The sequence below is a fragment of the Cylas formicarius genome, unplaced genomic scaffold (genome assembly GCF_029955315.1).
Source record: "Cylas formicarius isolate icCylForm1 unplaced genomic scaffold, icCylForm1.1 PGA_scaffold_10__41_contigs__length_53128322, whole genome shotgun sequence".
In the NCBI taxonomy this organism is placed as follows: Eukaryota; Metazoa; Arthropoda; class Insecta; order Coleoptera; family Brentidae; genus Cylas; species Cylas formicarius.
Genome location: NW_026844214.1, coordinates 24,827,047 through 24,853,838, shown reverse-complemented (window position 1 = coordinate 24,853,838; position 26,792 = coordinate 24,827,047). Strand labels below are relative to the sequence as shown.

The following is a 26,792-nucleotide window of genomic DNA, read 5'->3' as shown; positions in this document are numbered from 1 at the left end:
TAATTCAAGATGGAAAAATATATGAGATGCTAGGAATTTGGTCTTTGCTAAGGTTCAATCCGAAAGACAGTATGGCGATACGTGGAATTTTAATAGACATAAAGATTTGGTGGTAAAACAACGATTACATTAAACTGCTTTGAAATATATAGTTTAACCTGATCGATCAATACCGGACGTTCTACCAATGTTCAAAGGATATGTAGGTTAAATGGGAAGTAGTCTTGATTAATTTTTTTCTTTTTTTAAAGAAAATGCTTAATTTAAATTCGGAATTTTCCGCGATTTACATTTGAACGACATTTACTGTGTGGATGTTTTAGAAAATGGGGAAGAACTTTTCCAAAAAAAAACATTGCAGGCAATTTGGGTTGTGGTCATAATGGGCGCTGGAAATGGCATTACAAACATTGCATAAGGCAAAAACATTGCCCAACCTTTGTAATCTATTGGCAAGCATTGGAGGAGTTTGCAAGAGGCAAGCCTACTTTCGACTACTTTTCGAAAAATTGCGTTTTTTCACCCCGTTGAAATAGTAAAACAAGTCCGTTTTTCAGTTTAATATTTATCAGCTACGTCATTACGAACATTAAAATTTAATTTTCTTGGTAATAGGTAATTTTTGATTTTTCACGTTAGGACATATAAAAACCAAGTAAAAAACTATTCGGTAAAAGACTCCAATCACTCTCAAATACTTGCGATTTATAGACACGAAGCAATTTCTACGTGTTTTTAACAGATAAAAATTGCTTTTAAAAATGCATGTATTTTTAAATGGTATTTTTTTATGGTAGACGCGATCCAAATTTTTCGAGCAAAATGGGCTGAATATATTGGTGAAATTTTGGGTCAAGACACTCACGTGGTAAAGTGAAGATTCCCGCACGCTAGATCCGTGTATAATTAGGTATTTTACAGAAGGGAGTAGAAACAATGGTTTATTTCCTTGTTTTACAATAGCTTTTATTTTTTTGGATTAAAGTTTGCAATACCCACAATTTTTTAAACAAATTATCTATTGAAATTTGTTTTAATCATATCTGAGAGACGAAACTTTTTTCTGCAGTATACATGTTGCAATACCGGGCTGTGGGGGGGCTTACCCCTTGACCCAGTGTGTCTCGCTGTCAAATTGTACTAATTCAACAGTTTCAACGCAACAACAAATATTCGTACAAACGATACCCGAATGACTTCCGTCTAACCGCTTAAAACGATTTGAGTAGTGCGTAAACATACAAAAATTACCAGGGTCCGTCTAACGACACCGCGTCAAATCAAAACAAACAAACGTTGCAGATTAGTTTATTTGAAATGTTAAACATCGCGCTCTCATAACGCTCCGATCGAGCCTTCATTAGTTCGTCTGTCAATAGGAGATTGGTTGTGTTCGAAAGGCGCAAAGTGGCTGCCGCTCGACGCTGCCGTACCTTTTTCGGATGCACACGCAGAGATTTTACCGCTACCATAAGACGATGAATACGAAAAAAAAATAGCGCTTTATTAATTTCAGTACCGCACACACAAAAGTTTTCTCCTCTCGTGTATATTGGCACTGTTTTTCTATATCACCTACCGACATTGCAACATCATTACTTTGTATGTGAAGAGAAATTCCCGTACGCTCATTTACAAATTATGATGATCGCAAAACGGGGACAAGCAAAAAATATATTTCGCATAAGTTAGGCGGATAGATTTATTTTCAAAATATAATAACAACAACAACAACAACAACAACAATAATAATAATAATAATAATAATCGTCATAATAACAATAAAATAATTAATAACAAAATAAATTACAAAATTGTATCCCAAATTAAATTTGCTCGCAAGTTGGACAGATTCTGTTAGAGCTCAAAGTTTAGCATAAAATTAATAGACACACAGAAACACACAACACTTGAAGTGGGAGTGGAAGGGAATTAACGACAAGGAAGTATCTAAGTAAAGGTTTAATTTGACTTACCCCAAAAGATAATTTTTAAACTTATTTCTCAGGGGTAATAGCGTCAGAGCAAAGTCTATTATTATTAATCAATCACATTCACAATTTGGTCTAGTTTTGTTGTAGAGGGTGAGTAAACGATAAAGTAAAGTTCATTACCTCGTTGGTTTCAAAAGTTATCAACAATTTAAAATTATTTTAAAGTATACAGGGTGACTCAAAATAAACTCCAATAAAACATACATTCTTTTTAATGCAACATGCTATTTTTAAATTTTGTTTTGAATTTCTTTTTTATTAAATTATTTTTATTAATAATACTACATACCAAAAGTACTAAAAATACTAATTTTCACACTTGCAAATAAAAAACGACAGCGCCATTATTTTGAAAGGTTGATCACTCACATTTGATGTTGGCGTTATTCGGAGATGACGTAAAAGATATATGTAACGGAATTTGAATTAGAAGCTACAGGCCATTCAAAATAAGCGAATATATTTTTATTAATTTAAATTGAAAAATCTTCTTCTATCTAAGACTATTGTTATAACATTAGTTAGCCGTGACAACATGACATTGTCAAATTTTTATATGATAACTGAGGAAATAAATAAAACAAAACTAAGTATGGATTGTCCTAAAGCTGAATTAATTGATATGATTTATATACTAGATGAGGCGGAGAAAAAATACTTTGTACTTAATAGTTTGTTGGCAGTAAGACTAAGTACTCTAATAGACGTATACCAACTACACCATCTTTTCAGCGTTTAATGGAACGGTTTGATGCTAGTGGTAGTATTGAATATGTAAAATTGAAAGTGATAAACCGGAATGCTACCAATAAGAACAAACAACTGGAAATTTTACTTCAACTTCAAGATAATCCCCAGGTCAGTAGCCGTCAAGTAGCTAGCTTATGTGATCGCATCACTACAAAACAAAAATTTTTCCGACGAAGCTACTTTTCTACTTTTTAATCTATTTTGGGTATGGAAAATACAAAACCAAAGCCATTGGCCACTTAATGTGTGGTGTGGAATAAAACACTTTAAAGTATTGAACCATATGTTTTTCACGATCCACTTAACGGACCTAGATATTTAAACATTTTGCAGAATGATTTAACTTAACTTCTTTAAGAACTTAACATAACAATATGCAACATAACAATGCGATCCAGCAAATGATGGAGCTTTTCCCCAGGACCAGCGAGAAGTTCGATAATTTTGATAGCCCTTTCGGTCATGTGACTTAACACCACTAGATTTCTTTGCGTGAGGATATGTTAAACATCCCATTTAAGGGAATCGACGTGAAGAGACGTTCAAGAAAATATACCAAAAAGACTAAAGATATGTATCCCAGGAGAAGGGCATATTTTTCAACATTTATTGCGCCGTAATATAATTAAAAAAAAATTAATTTTTAGTAATAGGTCTTTAATATTATTGACTTTTTCTGTGATTTTAAAATTTGGCCGTTATTGTCATCAAAATTGCTAATGACTGTTGCGATATCTACTGCTCCAACAAAGTTTTGTCGCAGCCAACTAATATTATACACATAAAGAAGGGTAAATATTGGACAAGTTAAAATAAACTGCCAAGTATTATAAATAGGTATATTGCATACTTAATAAAAGTTGTAGCTGTTTGTAAGTTATTTCAGAAAAAAATTATAATCAAAGATTACCGACCTACCTTCAAAAATAATGGCGCTACATAATTTTTTGTAAGTGTGAAAACTATTTTTTTTAGAAAAATTAATATATTGGAAAAACTATTAGGTTTAGGAATGTATTATCATTAACAAAAGAGTTGAAAAATTTCAAAACGAATTCAAAATAAAAGCTTAAAATAGGGTGTTCCGTTTAAAAAAAATGAATGTTTTAATCGTCACGCTTCTTTGAGCCCCCCTACACCATACTTTAAAGTAATTTTAAATTGTGCATCCCAACAATCCTTACAAATTTAATTTCCATTTTATCATAACCTTTGAAATCAATGAAATAAGGAACTTTACTTATCGTTGACTCAGCCTATAAAGATAAGGCGGCGCAGCACATTGAGTGATTTTGCAATAGAATAATAGAGAGTTAAAAAAATTTATGTTTTATTCGTCACGCCTTGAGCCACCCTATATATACTATATTTTAAAATAATTTTAAATTGTGAATCCGAACAATCTTTACAACTTTTTTATGTTCCATTTTCTCATAATTATTTAAACCAATGAGATAATTAATGTTACTCTATCGTTGATTCGTCCGTTGCAGATAGGGCGGTGTCACACATTGAATGATTTTGTAATAAAATAACAGGTCGTGAAGTTTATATTGATTCAACCAGCCTGACCTAGCCAGATATAGTGCAGATATGATTTGTACGTCGAACTCCATATACCAGACTAAGACGGAAGTTTTGAACTTTTTGAATACGAACTTTTTGAATACGATACTTCTCTATATTATCTATCGAATGCATGAATGTAATAGCCCTAGAGTATCGTAAAGAGGCCTTTTAGTATCTCGTGAGCGACAGTAACCGCTTCCACAAATTAATTTTAGATTACTATATGCAATATTTAATTTGCTTGTAACGTGGTCTCTAAATTTTAGCCGAGAACTTAGAGTAAGTCCTAAACTTTTCCAAATGCTACAAAAAGGTAAAACAGACTTCTTCATAGACAATTTTACGTTGTTTTTAATATGATCAATTCAAATATCATTACTGGGGATTTATTAAGATTAAGTACGACGAGCATAAGTTGAGCAAAAGAATCGCAAAATCTACTCAAATCAGAATTAAAACTGATGTTTTCTTCGTAAATGTCATTTCTCAGAAAAAGAAAAGCACAGTTGAGTGTAATAAATACGATAATCACACAACTGGTGTTGTAAACCTGGATATAAAAATCGCAAACAGAAGTGGAACTACTGCCATTTTCAGTTTTATCGCAATATTTTCTGAATAATATTTTTCTCATATGCAACTTTGCCATGATTTGAGTTGCCATGTATCTTCATACCCTTGCAGAAATCAAGATGGTGAAATTAAAATAATTGTAAGTGTGTCACTCGAGACCATATTGCTATTAGATAATAATTGTGCCTGTAAAATCGATGCGCTTCAGGTGGCAATGATATTTTCCTAAAACTGCCTCTAAATTTCACGAACTGACTTACACTTTATGTCGGTTTCCTTCCCAACGTCGATCTCCACACACCTAACTCATTTTCTAAAAACGTTTAGCGGGATCTGAGCATATTTTGGAAAAATAAGTTTCAGAATCAGTTTCGTGTTCGCTGATATAGTCGTTTCAGCTAAAATCACTTCTGCTTCTAACACACTCTGAGCCCATTGTTACAAACGAGGATCATTACTATCAAGTTTTATTATTATAACAAGAGGACTCTTACCGATTCAAGCCCGACTCTCTCAATGTATCCCGCTTTAAAAATACGTTGGGGTCTGTTTGACGCCGCCTTACCGGCTAGGGGTTAAATTACGGTCTACGGGTATGCCATAAGACTATTAAGTCCCTATACAGTTCAATTAGTGAGCATAGTTCCTCTTTCTTTATATACCTAAATATGTAGACGAATATCAGCAGACCACACTACCTCTCTACTCGTTCGCGTCTTTGAAACACGAGCGGCTAAATTACAAATTTAGCAGGACACGTTGTTTCATGTTATGTTATGTTACTCAACATCTTTACTGACTACAACAATGGAAACATCTGGCAAGTTGTATACCAGCAAAATTTGCTATTATGCATATGCATATATATATATATATATATATATATATATATATATATATATATATATATATATATATATATATATATATATATATATATATATATATATATATATATATATATATATATATATATATATATATATATATATATATACAGTGTGTCCAAGATAAGGATGCACAGCATGGGGATCTCGGAAACTATAAGAGATACAGTGTCGGTTAAATTAGACAAAAGTTGCGCATTTTGATACCGAACAAGATCCCGTTTTACAAATTTGAAAATTCCAAGCCGTTCCGGAAATATCCGAGAAAAACCGAAATATTGCGATTTCGTTTTTATTATTTTTTAAAGCTATTTGAAAAGATATGAAAAAACGGAAAACACTTTTCCATTGGCACTTTTTAATCTCTCCAAATTGACGTTAACAAATTTTCATTACAGCGTTTCGATTCCATGGAACCACCATCAACTTTGATTTTTCTTATGGGACGGAAAAAAAGTACACACAGTATTAGGTTGTGCTTTTCATTGCGAATTCAACGATGTACGATACAATACGGTTACTTATGTTTTTATCCAGAAAAATGGCTTTTTAATACATTTCTAGTATTTTATTGTAGTAGGCCATGAGATCCGAACGATGAAAGGCAAAAGAAAATGGTTGACAAGTTCGAGTTAATGTGTTTATTTATTTACTAACTCTAACTGTTCATTTAACATAACAACTAAATCCAACAAGTTAATGAAAAACAAATTCTATAACAAATGTTCGAATAAATGACCTCCATTTTCTAGGCATAAGTACGCCCGTCTCACGGTAGACTCCAAAACACGACTTAACATTTCAGGAGTAATTTTATTAAACGCTGCTCGTACTGATTGACGTAATTGTTCCTCGTTGTCAAAACATTCTTTGAATACCTCATTTTTTATGTAGCCCCATAAGAAAAAGTCCAAGGGAGTTAAGTCCGGGGACCTTGGAGGCCAAGGTGTTTCACTGTAAGTCCCAATGTATTTTCCATCAAACCGTTCAGTTAAATATTGGCGAACTTCTCTGGAGTTATGGGCTGGGGCACCATCTTGTTGGAACCAGCAGCCTTGCACAGCGCCTAGCGGTAAATCATCTAAGGCATCTTCTAAATCGTGCCTCAAGATGTCAAGGTACCGCTCGGAAGTTAAGGAATTATTATAGAAAATAGGGCCTATAATCTTGCTACCAAAAATCCCACACCAAATATTAAACCCAAAGCGAACTTGATGTCTGGATAGTCTATTAACACGTGGATTTTGTTGCGACCAATAGTGTGTATTGCGCCTGTTATAAATACCGTTATTGGTCACCATACTTTCATCAGACCAAATCACTTTATATGGAAAATTAAAACTCTCATCACACATCCTGGTATACCACTCACAAAAATGTCTACGTCGTTCGTCGTCACCCGGTTTTAATCCTTGACATATTCTGAATTTGTAAGGCTTAAATTCATTTTTCCTTAAAATAAACTGAGCTGTAGATTTAGCTACCCCATTCTGGTCTTCAATTTCTCTGGTAGAAGTTTGTGGATTTTCGATAACAGATTGTAGAACAATGTATTGGTTTTCTTCATTGGAAGGTTTTTGTCGGGATAATGCAGGCTTCTTAAATGATCCATATTCTTTCAGATTAAATAACAAACGCCGAAAAATACTCTTGTCAGGTTGTCTCCGCTCTGGGTATTTGTTAGAATACATACGCTCGGCTTCCACACAATTTCTTTGGCATCAGATGTAGCAAGACAGCATATCACATTTTTCTTCGTTTGTAAAATTACCTCCCTTCATTGTAGAACAAAATAAATTAGAAAAAGATAACAACAATAAAAATACAAAAACAATAACTAAAGGAATAAACTTATGATCGACTGATAACAAAGACAAATAACATTAATGTGTCATTGAAATTGACTGGATGTCATTTTGTCATGGCCTACTCCATTTAAATGCTGAAATGTATTAAAAATCCATTTTTCTGGATATAAACATAAGTAACCATATTGTATCGTACATCGTTGAATTCGCAATGAAAAGCACAACCTAATACTGTGTGTACTTTTTTTCCGTCCCATAAGAAAAATCAAAGTTGATGGTGGTTCCATGGAATCGAAACGCTGTAATGAAAATTTGTTAACGTCAATTTGGAGAGATTAAAAAGTGCCAATGGAAAAGTGTTTTCCGTTTTTTCATATCTTTTCAAATAGCTTTAAAAAATAATAAAAACGAAATCGCAATATTTCGGTTTTTCTCGGATATTTCCGGAACGGCTTGGAATTTTCAAATTTGTAAAACGGGATCTTGTTCGGTATCAAAATGCGCAACTTTTGTCTAATTTAACCGACACTGTATCTCTTATAGTTTCCGAGATCCCCATGCTGTGCATCCTTATCTTGGACACACTGTATATATATATATATATATATATATATATATATATATATATATATATATATATATATATATATATATATATATATATATATATATATATATATATATATATATATATATATATATATATATATATATGCATATGCATAATAGCAAATTTTGCTGGTATACAACTTGCCAGATGTTTCCATTGTTGTAGTCAGTAAAGATGTTGAGTAACATAACATAACATGAAACAACGTGTCCTGCTAAATTTGTAATTTAGCCGCTCGTGTTTCAAAGACGCGAACGAGTAGAGAGGTAGTGTGGTCTGCTGATATTCGTCTACATATTTAGGTATATAAAGAAAGAGGAACTATGCTCACTAATTGAACTGTATAGGGACTTAATAGTCTTATGGCATACCCGTAGACCGTAATTTAACCCCTAGCCGGTAAGGCGGCGTCAAACAGACCCCAACGTATTTTTAAAGCGGGATACATTGAGAGAGTCGGGCTTGAATCGGTAAGAGTCCTCTTGTTATAATAATAAAACTTGATAGTAATGATCCTCGTTTGTAACAATGGGCTCAGAGTGTGTTAGAAGCAGAAGTGATTTTAGCTGAAACGACTATATCAGCGAACACGAAACTGATTCTGAAACTTATTTTTCCAAAATATGCTCAGATCCCGCTAAACGTTTTTAGAAAATGAGTTAGGTGTGTGGAGATCGACGTTGGGAAGGAAACCGACATAAAGTGTAAGTCAGTTCGTGAAATTTAGAGGCAGTTTTAGGAAAATATCATTGCCACCTGAAGCGCATCGATTTTACAGGCACAATTATTATCTAATAGCAATATGGTCTCGAGTGACACACTTACAATTATTTTAATTTCACCATCTTGATTTCTGCAAGGGTATGAAGATACATGGCAACTCAAATCATGGCAAAGTTGCATATGAGAAAAATATTATTCAGAAAATATTGCGATAAAACTGAAAATGGCAGAGAACCAATTTGTATTTCAAATTTTTGCTGGCCAATTCGATTTCTGGCCCATGTCACGATCGCAATGTTTTGAAATAGAGTATACTTGAAAATGTTTGTTTCTCAAATCATCGTCGATTGTGATCTGATTGACGTCAGAGAAGGAAGAGCCCACTCGATACTACGACAGATCTGGTGATAAGTGCCATTATCCCATGATAGTTGTTTTTCTTTATCTAACAGTACGAAAAAATGAATATATAGAAACGTTATTTGTTTCGTTCATTGCTTTTTGCATCTACGGCTGGACTCGGAATTTTCCTACTTTTTCTCGCACTTTCGGGATGTGTAATAGTCTTATGCAATTCACTTGAGAACCACAGCAAAATTGGAAAATGAATTGTTGCTTAAGAATCTTTCAAAAATAGTTTCAACTACTTACTTTAACATTATGCATGATTGAATAAAGTATATAAAAAATTAATTTTTCAAAGAAACTTCCATTTTTAGATATTCTTATTAATAGAAAATAATACCTTGTCACATCACCATCCGAACAAAAAATCATCGGTTATCAACTCTATTCTTTACAGAGCCGTAAAACTATCTCAACCCGAATCACTGAACCCAAAATTATTTACAAAATGCACTTCACCATAGCCTTCTAAGGAAAGCAGCAGTTCAAAAGCAACCCCACACTGATCAAAAGTTCTTTAAAAATATAATATTAAAATCAGATTTATCACATTTCCAAATTCTCAACCAATCATCGATCCACCAAAGACAAAATATCATTTGAAACACCAGAAGTTTACAGCATTCCTTATATATGCGACTGAGAATACATTGGTGAGACGGGACGAAAAATATCAACTAGGTAAAAAGACCCTGAAAACTACGACAAATAAACTCGTCGGCACATACACACAAACATAAAACATTTGACCAAAAAAAAAAAATTCTTGCGTATAAGGCCGGGACTATACAATAAGTTTTGGCGGGAACGTTTTTGCAGGATCCGTTAGAGGGAAAAATCTTGGTTCTACACATATGCGGTGGAACGGGACTACGTGATGCGTGCTCGGTTGTAGACTTGTGGAGTTTACAAAAATGAAACTTTTGAATATAAAACATAAAATTAGATTTGATTTTTTTTGCTACAATCCATCATTTCCATTTTCCGGGCTTTAGAATAGTTGAAATCAGTTACATTGAAACTGATGTTTGCTCTGAATTGTAAATGTTTTTCTGAACATAAAAACATGATTTTTTTTTTAATGGAAATACGCAATTTTCATTTGACTTAGAAACCGAAATTAGTTACATTAAAATGTTTTTTTGCTTTGGATTTTAAATATTTTTTGAAAATAAAAATTGAGACCAACGATATGTAGACTCAAATAAAACAATTCGGTATGTGTAATGTCTGTGGATTAGAACCTCCTAACTATAATTGTGAATTAATAATATAAAATTTCTATGCAAAAGTTTCAGACATTTAGAGTAATAAACATATATCAAAGTGTATGTATATACATATATAATAGCAACCAGCGTATATTTCGATTTTTCTGAATAGACCTTCCTATTTAAATTCAAAGCCATAAATAATGTTTTGAGTCTACAGAGCATTTACTTCGATGATAGAATCTTCCATACTATGTAACTTTCGAATGAGATGGCAAATCATTAACTGAAAACGATGATGCCTGTGAAATGCTACAAATACACCATCTTTTGATTGGGTCGCTTACTTTTTTTGATTTGCATCAGCGATTTATCTATCCATTATGTCAAACTTACCTCATTTATTGTTGGCGGAGAACCTAAAGACCTTTCTGGACATTAGCAAACAAACATCGTAAATTCTTAAAATATTTACACTTTAACATACATGAATATTATAAAATCAACTTTTGATACTCCAATTGTTTGACATAGAGTCTCTTAAGGTTAGACCAAGCGTTAGACGGACTTGTTCATCTATGGTCACACTGTATAAACTCGTTAATAATTGTACAGACTGTCCGTCCTTACTGGAGCGAATGTGACCAATCTGATCACAGATCACCAATTTATCAAATGTGTCAAAACTTCAACCATATTGCTCACTTGTGTGATATTAAATTTGACCTACTCTGTACTGTTTTTGAACAGAAAGATAGGGAAAGATAATTAATTAATTTTCGAATTTTTATTACTATTACTATGAACTATTTCGGCTTTTGGACATCTTTTTTAAGTATTTTCTACAATTAGGGTGCATAAAGCAGTGTTATTATTATTAATATTAATATTATCTTTATTATTATTATTATCATTTAAAAATAACGGCGGCTAACAACTTCCCGCTATTACGCACTCGTCAAAATGATTTTTAATAGGGATCTATTTCGAGCAAGATGATCCCACACGATTTATATATCATCCAGCCGTAACCGTCTTGTTCGATATTTATAAATAGCATCCTAATCGAACGACAAACCAGTTATGATCATTAATATGAAAAATTTGAGGAGCTCAAAGACCAGTTGAATTTTAGGTGGCGTTTTAAAAGAGAAAATCCAAGAAGGCGTCCGCCTCCTATCGCGGAAGTCTTGACTACTTGAAAGCAGAAACTCGAGATATGGGGGTTCATTTAGTGGCGAAAGAAAAAAGACAGCCGCTTTGATTGTTTCATTGTGAACGAGAGCAGAGATCAATGTATCTGATATTTTGTTGGGTGCTGCTCGAACTACCGTCTTTAAAGAAGTGTAACAGACAGGGTCAAACTGTCTGTCTTGTCGAAAGTTGACACAAATTGGACCATCCGCACTTTTTGTGCATTGGCATTTGTTGTGTTAGATTTTGCAGCAATATGCAAACTAAAAATAATATAACATAAGCACTTTAATTTATTATTGCATAAAAAAGTGCATAAACAAGACTGCTCAAACTATAGCCTGGAACCTGTACCTTTAGCAGGATTTAGGGAAGAGCTTAACAGGACCCGATAGAACAAGCATACAGGTGAAGAGAAAGAACAGTGTGGTTTTCGAGCAAGAATGGAAAAGAAAATATCTACCAATATGCATCGAGTTAAGATACCACTTTATACAAATTACAATTTGCAGATGATTAATATTAATTGCAAATGATAAGGACGATCTCTCTTACTAGAAAACTATAACAGGAGAATATCAAAAATGTTGAAGAAATGTTGAAGACAAAAAAAAACAAATATATGCTATTGGAGAAGGTATTTCAGATATGATAATAGATTATAACGGTTTTCGATTTTTTTTTATTTACTTTCTAGACATCGCTCAAATAATAAGTAAAACTGGAGATTTTGTAAGTGCGTTTGTACGAAGAACTAGTATACGTTTTGTAATACACATGAATTGGCACGGTCTTAACCGTCCGTCTGTAGGGACCTTTAAAGACAGACATACGTTTAAACAGGACCCGAACCTTCCCTTGATAACAATGGATGATTGTGATTGCATCGATTTGATTGGAAAATAATCTCCTATCGTAATCGGATCGCGTTAATTGCGATTTTTGCCTACTACTCTTAATTTGGTTTGAATTTATCGCATTATAGCCGAACACTGCTTCGACGTTAGGATTTAATGCGGCAATATAAATTCCATTAATATAAGAGAAAAACTCGTATTTTATTTATAGAAATCTGCGCGCTGAGCTTGTTAGCCAAACTTTCGAGGACACTAAAAGAATTTCCGAATGTCTCGGTCAAAACAGAAATTAGCACCTGCATGGATAGTGTACTAATATGTCTGTTGACGATGAGTCGTAAGCCCCGGAAGATAGTGTTCTCGGGCAGGTCGTCCTTGTATTAATAATACAATAATAGATGGATTTCTAAAATAAACTAAAACCTAAAAACTTTGTAAATAAAAACGGTTTACGAATTAACCTATTATTACCTATTATTAACCCCCCTCCACCCCAAAAAAAAATCTATTGCTCTATTTCGTTTAATAAACTTATTTTGCATAATTTTTTCTCCCTTGTGTATTTTTAATGACACTATTAGTTTTTGAGACATTGTCCCCGGCTGCCATACGTCGAAAAGTAATTGTTGTAAAGACTTTGAGTGAAAAAACATAACTAAAGCAGCTAACGGAAAATGCTGAAAATTGTTATTAAGTTTTTTGCTAAGGCAAATGCTGAAAATTTTTATTAAGTTTTTTTGAGTTTAGTTATTGTTTTAATTAATTAATTAAGCTTCGTAATTGACCACCCGTACAACAATTAATACATAAAAAGGTAAAAAAAAACGATTATAAGTAAAATTATATAACGCTCCCAAAAAATCCTAAATATAAAAATTAGGTAGTTTAATGAAAATTTAAAGAAATTAATACGCAATTTAAATAAGTGAAAAACTATTTTTTTGAATAACTACTGGGTTTTTGTTTAAATTTTATAGCAGTTTAGAAATTTCAATGTATCAAACGTTGTTCTCTAGTAATGGCAATCGCATAAACAGAATCTTTCATAAACCCCGAAAAACTGTGTGTGAACTGAGTATCCAGAAGAGACGAGAAACGCGCGCAAATTTGTAAAATTATTTTAATTTAATTAATTAATTTTTATACCTAAGAATTTGTTCTCATTGTGAAAACACAATTATAGAGAAAAAAAATATTCAAAGGCGTTTTCGAAGTAAGTTTTAAAATCATAGGCGTAAATCCAGAAAATTTGAGGAGGTAATAGGATACAGGAAACTATTTTTTTCTTTAAATTTACAAAATTAACATGAAAAGTGCAACTTAGCAGGACATACGAAGTTTTAACACAATATGTGAAAAACTGGAAGATTTATAATTAAAAACGGTATTCTTTAAATAAAATTCAACAATGTATAATAGAAACCGGACACGAAAATGAAAAATGGCATATCGGAAGTCTCAATATTTTCACACAAAGAATGTGTGATTACCCACCTCGTCAACTCACGCTGTATAGCCTTAAGTACACTCAACAACAATAAGTTTATTATACTTTTTGACAATAATATAATATGACTAAATTGATAAAATTTTCAGCTCCTTAGTCTAAAAATGCGCCAGCTCCCTACAAAAAAAAAATCAAGCGATAACAAAAATGTAGATTTTTAACTAAATCTTCTATCTATTTTATTATAATCCTAAACTCGAGAAAAACCTTATTTTGGGAGTAATCCAAGTACTGGTATTATACCTTTAGACATAACAAATTTTCGAGTCTCTAAGTGCGAGCGCCCAAAAAGAAATAGAGAAACACCTCAAAATTTCTTCTGTATTCCACATAGCCATTGCAGCTTTACCTTCCTCTTGAAGGTAACTACGAACTAAAGAAAGTAGGTTCTCTTGTGAGATCTTTTGCTGTGTGCATCAAAAACCGAAAAGTGATTCGACAATACAACCGCAAATGACAAACTTGAATCAAATGTTTCGTTTCATTTACTTTGACAAAATTAATTGGCTCAACTAGTAACTGAAACTTGCAGAGTGCTTGTGCTATTGTTCACAGTACCCAATTGTATCACCACTCGGTAAACAGTGGAACGTGGCAAAAATCCGAACTGAATAACGTTTAAGTTGGTGATACTAAAATGGACACTTATATCAAGAAAATAATTTAAAAATGTTATAATAAAGTTCAACTAATGATTTTATAGCTATTAAGAAACTAGAGATATATGCCGCAAATTTTCTACTGCTGCTGCCATCTTTCGCTTCTCGACGTCCACCGCCAGTTACCCTAATTTAGACGACTTTCATCGCCTCTTTTACGTCTTTCTTCCAATTATGCGGTGGTCTATAGGCTTTCTTCTTTCTGGGGAATCCATTCCTAAATCTTCGTTAGTCAGGGATTTTCTTCAATAACTTCAAGGTGGCCATACCATCTGAAATGATGACATTAAATGCCGTTTATGTCATTGCTGACTTCGACAATCGACAATTTGTTCGTTTTTCACATGATCCAGCATTGAGAATTCGCTAGTTTCCCTCCAATAATCAATTTCATGCATGCGAATTCTGTTGGTTTCTGCGGTTCAATTCGCAGGTCTCTGCTCCCTATATACACATGGTTTCGATAATTGTGCAGTAAATGTTACCTTTGTTTTTCTCTTAATGTTTTTTAAGTTGCCCAGAAGTATTTAAAGCTAATACGATTCTGTCCGTACACACAGGCAAAATCCCAAACGGCGAAATCAGGGCAAAGTTACGGCACCACACAGGAAATATGTATCAAGAAGGAACGAAGAACAATAAATATAAAGATATTAAAATGTAAGTTGACAGAAGCTAAGCCGCAGCAAAAGGCGGCGGACGACGCACCGGGGCAAAAGACCATAAATCTATTCCAATAGATGGAAATGAGAATATCTTTATTCTATATGAAAGATGTGGCTACTTTTAGTTCGCGCAACCTAAGCGAAATACCTACCCCAGAAAACGTTAAACATTAACATCACGTCACGTGGTATTTTTTAAGAAAGCAAGTTTTCGGTTATAAGCGTTAAAACAGAAAAGCTTTAGCATACTTAAATTAATCAATATAACATTGATCAACTGCAACATATTCGTCAAAAATTATATTATAATTTGGTGAATTAATAAACAAAAAACTGATTAAATGTATGCATTAAATGTTCTAAAGGAAATTAACATTGCTTATTCCGTTACAATAGGAATTACAAGGTATATTAAATTAAGATGATTAAAACCGAATTGGACGGGTTTTCTCGAGACCGCCGAAAGAAATATGAAGACCTATTTCCATCTATATATAATATCATATTTTTTAAAGTCTGGTGCTGTTGATTTCTGGCATCCCGTAAGGTACACGACTGGCGGAGTTTTGCAAAAAATTTTAGGCTAATGTATGGAGCACCTTCTAAATAGTAAATGCTAAATATTCAAAAATTTTGCAAAACAAAATATCGCAAGGATCGCGTTAATTATCATTGCGCATATTTGTCATACATACATCATGCCAAAGTCGCCCATAGTCTATGCATCATATGCGAAACAAAAATCTGTTAGGGTTAAATTAGGCTCTTAGCACACCAATAATATTGTCAAATTTAAACGGAATCGAGTAAAATTTGTTTAAATATATTAATATAACATAATATATAAATATACATTTTGAAAACTCTATATTCGGGAACACATGTTTATAAAAACTTTTTTTGATATTTTTGAACAAGGAATCGCCTTCTTAAATACTTCTATTTTTCGAAAGCCCTGTATAGACGGCTTTGGTCATGCATATTTATCATATTCAGAATGTAATTGACCCGACATTGCCAGACTAGATGAAAATGCAACATAGTTTTTGATATCTAATGAAATTCACAACTGTTTTTCTCTCTTTAGTCCACTTCCCTAAGAAGGGATTAGTGACTATGATGCTCTTGAAGCAGTGCTTAGGGTATTGTATCATTCCGTTCTATTCTGAGCCATGATTACGGTTTCATGAAGGCCATGGCCGATAAGATCCTTGGTTTGATCTATCCATCTTTTGGGTGACCTTCCACGCGGCCGTCTTCCTTCTACCTTTCCTTCGACTATTAGTAGTTGCAACGAGCCCGTTGTTTTCTTGCAATATGGCCAATGAATGTTAGAAAGCTTCGATTTATCGTTTTTGACAGATTTAGTTCAGTGTTTAGTTCTTGAAGAACGGATATTTCAAAGACATCTATCCGCCTTGCATCGTTCTTCTTGATCGTCCAGGTTTCACCTCCATAAGTGGCAATGGGGAACACAAGTTAACTCAACAATCTTAGTTTGGTATTTTTAGTGATGGCTGTATCTCTCCAGATCTTACTTAACTTAGTTACGGCTGTTCGAGCTAGTGCAATTCTTCGCTTTATTTCACCTTCACATGCACCGCTATTGACAATTTGATGATTTACCTAGCACTTAATTACACCTTTTCTCTGATTGTACTGTACTGAATAGCAGGGCCTATCTTATGTTCAGTCTCAGGTAGAACCTAGTATAAAAAGGGGCGGAAAAAAGTATGGAAACTTAATAATGTTTGAAGTAAGCCAGAGCTTCTATTTTCATACATTTTTTTTTGTTTTTTTTTGCGATAAGGGATTTGTGGTTGGACATAAGTATGGAAATAATTTGTGTTTTATATTATTCATTGTTGATTGTACGGTGCAAATATGGTGTTAAAATAGTTATTGATTATAACCATTATAAGAATATTGAACCTCGACCACCGAAAATCATACAGAAAAATTAAAAACGAAATTCCACTATTTGCAAAAGAGATGTCATTGCGATGGCGATTTCAACAGCAGAATGGTCTGAAACATTAAGTTAGTGAAAGAATGGTTTATTGAGAAAAACATAACTGGAATGGAAGCGTATTCAAATCCAATGTAAATATCAACAGAAAAATACTTCTCCAAAGAATAACAAAAGTTTCCATACTTATTTGAAAAAAAAACAGTATTATGTAAACCTGCCACAATTTGCAGAAAAGTTTACATAGGTTTTTCCACCACTGTATTCCTTGGTTAATAATGGCACGCATGATTAATCATGGCGTCGCAAAAAAAAGTATTCTTCTAATATAAAGTATCAACTAAAACCCCTTTTAGTATATAGAAATCCAACCATCCGACCGGCTAACCCGATTTAGCGGGAGCAGCCATAATAATACAGAAAGCGCCTATTGGAGACGAGATGAAAGAAAAAAAGGCGATTGATCGGTTGGCACTCACTCCGCTGTCCGCCAAGTTCAGCAACTGATTGAATTTCCAAGGAGACTGGCCACCCACATAATGTTTCTGAAAGTCCATTTTGTTATCCGTACCGCAAAGAATTTCCACTTAGAGGTACGAACGACACTGTATATAATGCGGATTTCCTTTTCCCGGCACTCTCGTGCGAAACAAACGAAAGCGAGGCAGAAAACGCGCCGCGGCGGTAAAGGGGGACGATGACTCGTAGACGCGGAAACTAGATATTACCGAGTGCCGAAATTTACAACGTCGAGCGACGTTCCGCCTTATGCCAACCGTAGTTGTTCTATGAATATGTAATAATAATATAACCTGACTGCTACTAGCTCAGCGTGGACGTTTCCCTTCTCCTGTCCGCCCGCCAGCCAACAGCCGATATCTACTATGTACGGAGCCCGGCCGGAATCATCAGCAACAAACGCAAACGGGACCAACCAGACCACAATGTTGCTGGTCTGGTACTGGTCATCGCCGGTTTTTTTATCGATAATATTTTTATATATTCCAAAGTATAGGTAAATAAGAAATTGAACTCATATGCTAACAAAATATATTTCTAATTTTTCGCAATAAAATAAAAAATATTTCGTTTTTAACCATAGCGACATGGGTTGTAAGAAAAGTCTTTTCTAAAGCAACTAAGTAATAATAATTATTAAACGCTTGGGTCAATGTAAGGAAGTTTTTAACCTCGATTTAATGTGCACCTTGTACTACGTCTGCTTTTGCTTGTTTGTTACGAGAAAAATACCTTTTGACCGTGGAAAGACATTTTTGGACATCGCTATTACAAAGACCGATAGCGAAAATGAGGTATTAATTATTCTAAAATCAAGTAAATAAAAACTTAGAATGGAGGGGGGGGGGGGTGAATAATATATTTGCCATTTCCAACGTGATATAACTTCATAGCCAGTGTTTTTAATTTTGCCACGTTGAAAGAACAATGCAAAAATGAATTTCAACGTAACATCTTGTTGCTGCGTTATTTTCCAAAAAACACATAAGCTGTTAACAGAGTCGTGAATAATACTCATTCTCACTTATGGAGGCAAAATGACCATTAGCTTATAATGTCGCCAGATTTTATTCACGGATGTTATTTTGACGTTTATCAGTTCTGTTGGTCACGTCACACATTTTGCCCAGAACAAATTGATTATTCAGTCACTTATTTATTAAGCAGTCGAATCAAACTGATCACTATAGTGCTATTTATCAAACTTGTCCAGTTATATTGCTATTCCCTACTGTAAAATACCCAATTATACACTGATCAGAAAGCGCATGTGTATTAACGAAGAGACACGTGAAACGTTTAAAATACCTATTTTTTATAATTAAAAATGTGTGGTTAGTGTCAATTAAATTTAAAAAAAAATTATTTACGAATGGTCACTTTTCAGAGAAAAAAATATGCTAAAGTTAGTAAGAAAGTAATCAATCATAACTATAAAACTAGAACTAATATTCATAGAAATTTTATCGCCAATAAAAGCAATGGAGCTATTAATCAGCAGACAATAATTTACTTAGATCCGAAATTTTATAATCTGCTTCCCATGGCTCCTAGAGAAGCCTAAAACTATATTTCGGATAATTCCTCCATGTTTGCCTGGTATGATTAAATTTTTAGTTTAATTTAATTTTTTAATTAAAATTAAGATAAAATTGACAATTTCATAAATTAATTAAGTAAGTTTTGGTTTACACACACACGCCAACGCACAACCACATCCATACGCACACGCCATTTTTATATGAAAAGAGAAAAAATTGAACAAAATATGTGAAAAACTCGGAGATTTATAAACAAAACCGTTATTTTATAAATAGTGTGCAAGGCCCTGCATTTATCAACCGATCGCGATAAGCATTATGAAATTCCCAATATTTTGACACAAAGAATCTATTCTTAAGGGATTGACCCATATTTTAGACTTACCCTGTATAACCTACAAAATAAATTTCATTCTTTTAAAGGCATACTACCCCGTGCGCCAGTATGCGGGTTTTTCCAGTACGTAAGTTTACAGTAGCGATAATAGTAAAATTAATCGTTATTGTAAGGTCACGTAGAACAGATACGAAATTTTATTCCGGGATGCGGATACTGTTGCGACGTAAAATCGACCGCTCTAATAAGTAAATAAATTGGCAACTCTTTAATCGATCAGTCAATTTGACGATTTATTTGTGAGCATACATCGCTTGCGTGATACCATCCTTATCACCGATAAGTGAGGCAGTCCACCTGCATACTCAAACGTTGATGACAGGATACGATGTTTTGGTCTGGATAATTTGCAAGCGATACAACAAAAAGACAATTGGTATAGAAAGCGAAATAGCAAGCGACAAACACTTAATTAAAGCCGCGTACGCGGTGAGTTTTTTTCTGAGGGCTCAAAATTCACATAATGTTTGCTTCTTTATAAGCAACAGAGTACCTGGATTGGCTTTGTTTACAAGAGAAACCCCGATAATATCTTAATTTTAATTGTTTTCCAAAATTTTCGAAAAAAATTTGTAAGACAAATCTGTCATTTTTTAAACTGAAACAAGGTACCCTTCCGCGACAAAATGGCTTCCGTCCAGCATTTGGTTACAGCCGTTTTTTAGCAAAATGGCAGATTATTAATTGATAAGAAACTAGCGGGTTAATAAGCAAACTATCAATTTGCATTGGTTATTAAACAGATTTTTTATTATTGTTTTTATATTTACTAAATACTTTGATGGTTTCTGTATCCATCCAATATCGCATAATTTTAAAAACTTATAAAAAGTTTTGAACTAAAAATATTTTTCTTCTCCCTTCTGTAAAATACCTAATTATACATCGATCTAGCATGCGGCAAGCGTCACTTTACCACGTCAGTTTCGTTTCCCAAGGATCCGAGCCACTTCGGACATTTCTGGGATATTACCGGTTTGGAAGCAATCGGGTGTTTTCGGATATTTTACCGCACGGCTTGACTTTTGACGTTTGTCACTCGTTTATTAAAATAAACTCGTGGCTCAAGTGCTGTTTACCACACTTGTTGCATAATATATTATTTTTTGTTTAATATTTGCGTCGTAAAATTTCTTGTGTGCAGTAGGTTTGCTTGCTTTTCCATTAAAAATGTGCATTAAAGTATTCCGACCTAAAATGAATAACTACGATAGAACAAGCAGCCCAAATCATGGGCTTAATTGGAGATCGGCGATCACAGTAATATGTTGCTGAAGTTATGAGAATCAACTACTCAACCATTTCTAGACTGTTAAGAATATTTGGACAAACTTGAAATTACAACAGAAGATCACTTCCAGGACATTCTGGGTGCACCAACCCTGTAGATGAGCGCTATTTACTTTGCGTACAAGTCATGTTACAGCAACGCACTTGGAAATTGCTCTCTTCAGAGTCCGCAATGTTCAGATATATGTCAATTTGTTTAGAAATTCTCAGTCAGAATGCTGCGTTGTTAACCGGAGCACATCTTGTGGCATGTTTAAGGTTCGCAAGAGAACATGTTAATTGGGACATTAACGACCCTGGTTGATACTCATTTTACGGATGAGCCAAGGAATTCACTTTTCGGATTTGATAGACGTATTCCAGTTTAGAGACGTGCAAGGGAGCGATTTGTTCAGTGTAAGATAAGAGCACTCAGAAATTTCGTAGGTGGCACAGACTTAGTACTGTGCTAGTTGTTCCAATAATTGGCGATAACTTCGTCCTTATGTAAGATAATCTTAACCTGCATGTTGCTAAAATCACGATGGAATACTTTCAACAGGGTTGACATTCAAATTTCAAATTGGCCAGCAGTTAGCCCAAACCTAAACTCAATCGCACATGTTTGGGCTACTTAGGAAAGCGCATAAAAGCTCGTAATACTGCTCCACACAATCTTGAGGAGCTGGAAAATGCTTTAAGAGAAGAATGCAAAAATTTAAACTTGCAGTAAATAAGAGCTTTGATGAGAAGCCTTCCACTGGAATATCATTAGTCTTTTCAAATAAACGTTATTTTCATTATTTTTCCTCATTATGTTTTGATTTTTCCCTTCAATAAATTAACTATTATTAAACACTACTAATATTAATGTCATCCCTTAAACAGCTTCAAAAATTAACAAGAAAAATGTTTAAGCATATTTGGCCATTTTCTTCTTTTTATTCTTTAAAATAAGAAATCTTTTTGATTTCTTTTTTTTTAACTTTTGTTTTTTTTTTAATATCGGACGTATGCCATATTAGGAATACCTAGTATCCCCTAGTATTGTGAATTCATTTTTAAAGTTGTGATTTTTCCAGTCCAGTGTTTTTTTTATAGATTCTTAAAAAACAGAGCGAGATGTTAGGAACCAGCTTTCAAATTATACAAGAAAAAAACTACAGATTTGCCAGCATGTAGCAGGTTTCCGCTAAACAGAGAACAAAGGATTTCTGCGATTTCCGGTCAACCAATTTGGACGTAGGCCTTTTCAGTCGACGTGCGAGACTGCTTGGCAGCGACAATGCTAAACATTTGTGACCGAGAGCGAATTCGCCTTTCGCATTGTTTTCTCGCTTGCCCACCACAGTACTATAATAATGACACAACACACACACACAGACACAACAATGCAACGGACGTAATTACTTATCATTTGACCGTTGGAATCCCCGATCATAAGGTTTCTGAAATGTCGCGCGTTAAAATATCTTGGAAAAAGTCATAAACACTTTATTCTGCTGCTGAGAATTCGCGCGACGGGGTAATCTGTTGCACAAAATGAAATAGGCAATTGCTTGGCAACACCCTGTAAACCATCGATCAACCAAGCAAAAGGAGACATCAGGGTATGTGTGTTTCTGTTTAAACAAATCTTTTTTTAACAAAATCAGTGCTTAAAACCCAGGCGAAAAAATTAACTTTGAATACTTTTTTATCTTTGAATATACCGCACAAAAAATATTTGAAATTTGGTACCTATGGCAGGGTTTTCATCAGTCATCAGTCATCAGTCGAGAAGGAATAAAAAGAAACGATTTGTTTATTATTTTTTTAAGAAAAAAAAAACAACCTGATAATATGATAAAGGGATTCCATGGTATAAAAGAACCGCTGCAAGAGAAGAAAGAATACTTCAAAATGTAGAGGCTGACTTGTCAACGAGTACCAGAAAACTTGCTGCTCAAGAAAGAATTGCTTGCTCTACAGTTTCGGAAGTCATGCATGAAAATGATCTTCGGCCCTTTCATGTTCAAAGGGTTCAAGCACTGTATGACGGTGATGAGCAATTGAGAGTAATTTTATGCGGAATTTTAGAAAAAATTCAAAATGACCCACAATTCTCAAATGTCATTTTGTTCAGTGACAAGGCTGCATTCAGTCGTAAATTTTCGAAAAATGCATTAGTGGAACATTGAAAACCCACATGCAAAAATTGAAGGAAAACATCAACCCCGGTTTTCTTTAAATGTACGGACTAGGTAAATCATTGAAAGTTCCTGATGCGTTAACGATATGATTGGATTGATTGTACAGTCCTATATTGGTTCTTGTTTTAATCTGATATACATTGTAGATAATTCTCGTCTCATAAATTGGTACATTGAACTCAAATTTAGTTGCAATATTTAGTTCTTTGCAGAGTCTAGTTGTGTTACTTCGGTCAAAATTATATACTATTTTTAAAATTTTGTTATGTAACTTTTCCATCCTGTGACAATTTGCTTTGCTATAAATTCACCATTTAGGAAGTAGATATATACATTCGTATATAACGTTCACATTTAAATATTGCAGAGATCAACTTTGACGTCTACAGTTAACCGCAAATGCTTATGTATTCACTTGCTCCAAACATTTGTCTTTAATTTGGCATTTTGTTTATTTTTTTGCTTAAATACCATAAATTTTGTATTATTTTTTAATTTACTACTATACAACCCAATCAACATATTTCCTGAGGAACATTTTCGTCTGAATCCGTGAAGAATAAAGCACCTGCGAAGACAAAATAGCGTGCTTTGAGATTGACAAGTTTTAAGTTTTGCGATATATAGCTATAGATAGCTGCCTCAAGACGAACCCTGCGACACTCCCGATGGATTTGACAGTGAATCACGTTTAACATTATTAAATTTGACATACTAATTTCTATCTTCAATTAAAGTTTTAATTAAATTAAGCTTAATTATCAAATTTTCCAATTTAACTAATAAACCAATCAACCAACAACAATTGCAATAAGCGACTTTTCATAAGTTTTTTCATCATTTTAGAGAAAATGCTGTCATGTTGACATTCTTTAAAAAATCAGATTTTGCGTTATTTGCCTCGATACAACGAGTGCTTTCAATTACGAGTAAAAAAAAGTACAAAGTAGTAATATATTTGTAGAATATGGAGACTATTGAAGGTACGAAGTGACAGTTAGTTTGTTTATTTAAAAAATACGTGGATCACGATGTAACATATCGCTACTTGAAATCAAGTAGTCCTTAAAAAAATACATCTGAATTCATGTTCCAGGTTTTTGTTACTAACTAAATCATTCATTTATTCATTTTCAAGTTGTTACTATTAAAATTCACAAAACTATAACAAAAAATGCGAGTAATCAAAAAATAATATATAACAGGTAACAATTTTGACTTCTCACAAAAAAAAACAGATGTCAATTATTATTTTGTCAGAAACTGTTAAAATTGCAGATGTACCAATCTGCTAACTTTCTTAAAAAAATATATGTATTGCGCAAACTCACAACAATTATATTTTAGGACACATCTCTCTACATCATAAAATTATGTATTCTAAGTCGTATTAATTAGTTTCATTATTCGGGAACGTAAGGTAAACTAACTAGGCCAGGTTTTTAGGTAATATCAATAATATATAATTTTTTAGCTAATTTAATATTTGTTGATATATTATGCTCATGTTATTTCGGTATTACTTTTACACTGAACTTGGCTCCTGGAGCTGGTAACTGTACTGTGAAGAGCGAGCCAAATGGAGTAAGCCCGATCCTGGTCCAGCCCCGTCTGCATTCTCGGGCAAAAACAGGAATCGGAGCGAGATCACAGACATCGCTTCTCGGGAGACGGCTCGAATGTTTCACTCATATCGCGAGCAGGCGCTACGATGTCAGAGTCAAGACGAGAAATCGTGCAGCCCAGAAATATAAAAATAGATGAGAAGTGTTTATAGTAAGTAATTAATGGATGAAAAAATAAAAGCATATTAATATTATTATTTTTATTATTTAATTCACAACTCGCGTAAACACATTGTTCGTAAAACAGGATTAAGTCAACGTTTTATTTACCAGCCAGAACCCTTCTGACTGTGCTAAATCTTGATAGAATGACAGCTCTTGTCTATATTAGCTTTCGAAGCAGGCAAATCCGTTTGCTTGGGGAATTTAAGGAGCTTTGAATCTTTAGATGCGAATTTGCCAAATAAAAACTTCATAGAAAATTAATTGACAACCCCATATCAACTATTTAACTAAAGAGAAAAGAAACAACAACCTTGTCCTCGCCCACATGTAAAATCATTTTAATAAAAAGGCGTCAAGACGTCAGTACTTGTTTCGAGGGCTCGAGTGCTCATCTTCACATCTTCAGGAGTTTACACTATCTTTAATTAAAAACCAGCGGTTGAAGGCAAAGGTGGAAAGTACTTTGTAAAGTCATATTTATTAGAACTTAAAATATTTAATCTTTGGAGAAGATGTAATTATTTGTGATATGCAAAAATGCGTCCAAAAGAAGGAATACTGAGTTCCCATTTAAATGAGATGGATGGAATGTTGTTTTAGCACTTGACTAAGTATTTTTATTGATTTTCTGGCTCGTATAACGATAATTTGACGTTATGGTGGCTGATGTTCAATTTTGTTGTGAAACGGAATACAACCCACCAATACATAATCTAATGTAATGTAATAATGTTGCCAAACTAAGTGTAAATTAATAGCAATTACATGCAGAGTAGAAAATCGGTGAGTCTAACGAAATATTTTGCGATCGCCCGGTAGAATAATCTACATAACAGGTTAATTTGCTAATCCGCAATTTTTTCCATAGGCCCGCGGCACCGACAAAGAACCAGTCCGCTCGCAACGTTGTTTTTCAGTCGGTAATGATAATGAGTGAACGGCTTATTTACATTATTATTGATCAAAGTATTTCCGTGCTGCCGTTTATTCTATTGAGCTAGCTTTAAAAAAAGGTTACCCCACATAGATCACAATCATGTGCTTCTCAAATGGCATCAAATTCTAAAAATTCTATTCACTTCGCGCAATAAAAACCAAGTAAATACGTGGTTGATACTATTTACAAATCTTCGAGATTTCTCCTACATAGATGTTAATGAATCGAACTGTTGGCTTCTACAGAGGGTTTATTTAACGTTGTCTAAAGAGCTCTTTAAGATTAAGATTATTAGCCTAGTTGATATTTTTCGTCCTGTCCAAACCGAGAATCCATAGAAATCTTTACCTTTCACCAATATAAGAGTGAATCGTCATTTGAGGTTAAAGAAAAGTTCGCGTTTAGATATCCCGTAAGTATTGGCGTTCAATTTGTTGTACTCTACTCTGCTAACCTAATATTAACCTCACCAGACTTTCGGAATAGATTTCTTGGGAAAGTGAAATATTAGAGATCATTTTGTGGCTGGATGAGCATGAGTTTGGGTCCGCCCATTCTAAAATATCCAAGCGTGCGGAAATCGTCATCTTTAAAAGTGCGTATACATTGGTGCGCTGCGCGGCGAACGCACCGCGCGTTCGACATTCGTTGCACTGTTATTTCAACGAACCTGGCACGATCCATAGAAAACCCGCAAACGCGCATTGAACATTCGATTGTAATGATGTCTCTGTCACGCGACGAGAACTACGCAATTTTAATGATG

General features: G+C 33.8%; 1 protein-coding gene across 7 annotated transcripts in view; it reads right to left on the bottom strand.

The window, feature by feature from the left end:
• Positions 1 to 26,792, bottom strand: part of LOC132696772 (protein daughterless-like) — a 114,871-nt gene that overhangs the window by 30,549 nt on the left and 57,530 nt on the right. Inside the window, exon 1 of one of the 7 annotated variants that reach the window (XM_060661837.1) lies at positions 17,861 to 18,156. The exons of the other annotated variants lie outside the window; for them this stretch is intronic. Coding sequence (XP_060517820.1) covers positions 17,861 to 17,938 — 78 coding nt within the window. The 5' untranslated portion in view covers positions 17,939 to 18,156. Of the gene's footprint in view, positions 1 to 17,860; positions 18,157 to 26,792 lie in introns of those variants that run through there. 7 annotated transcript variants of the gene reach the window in all.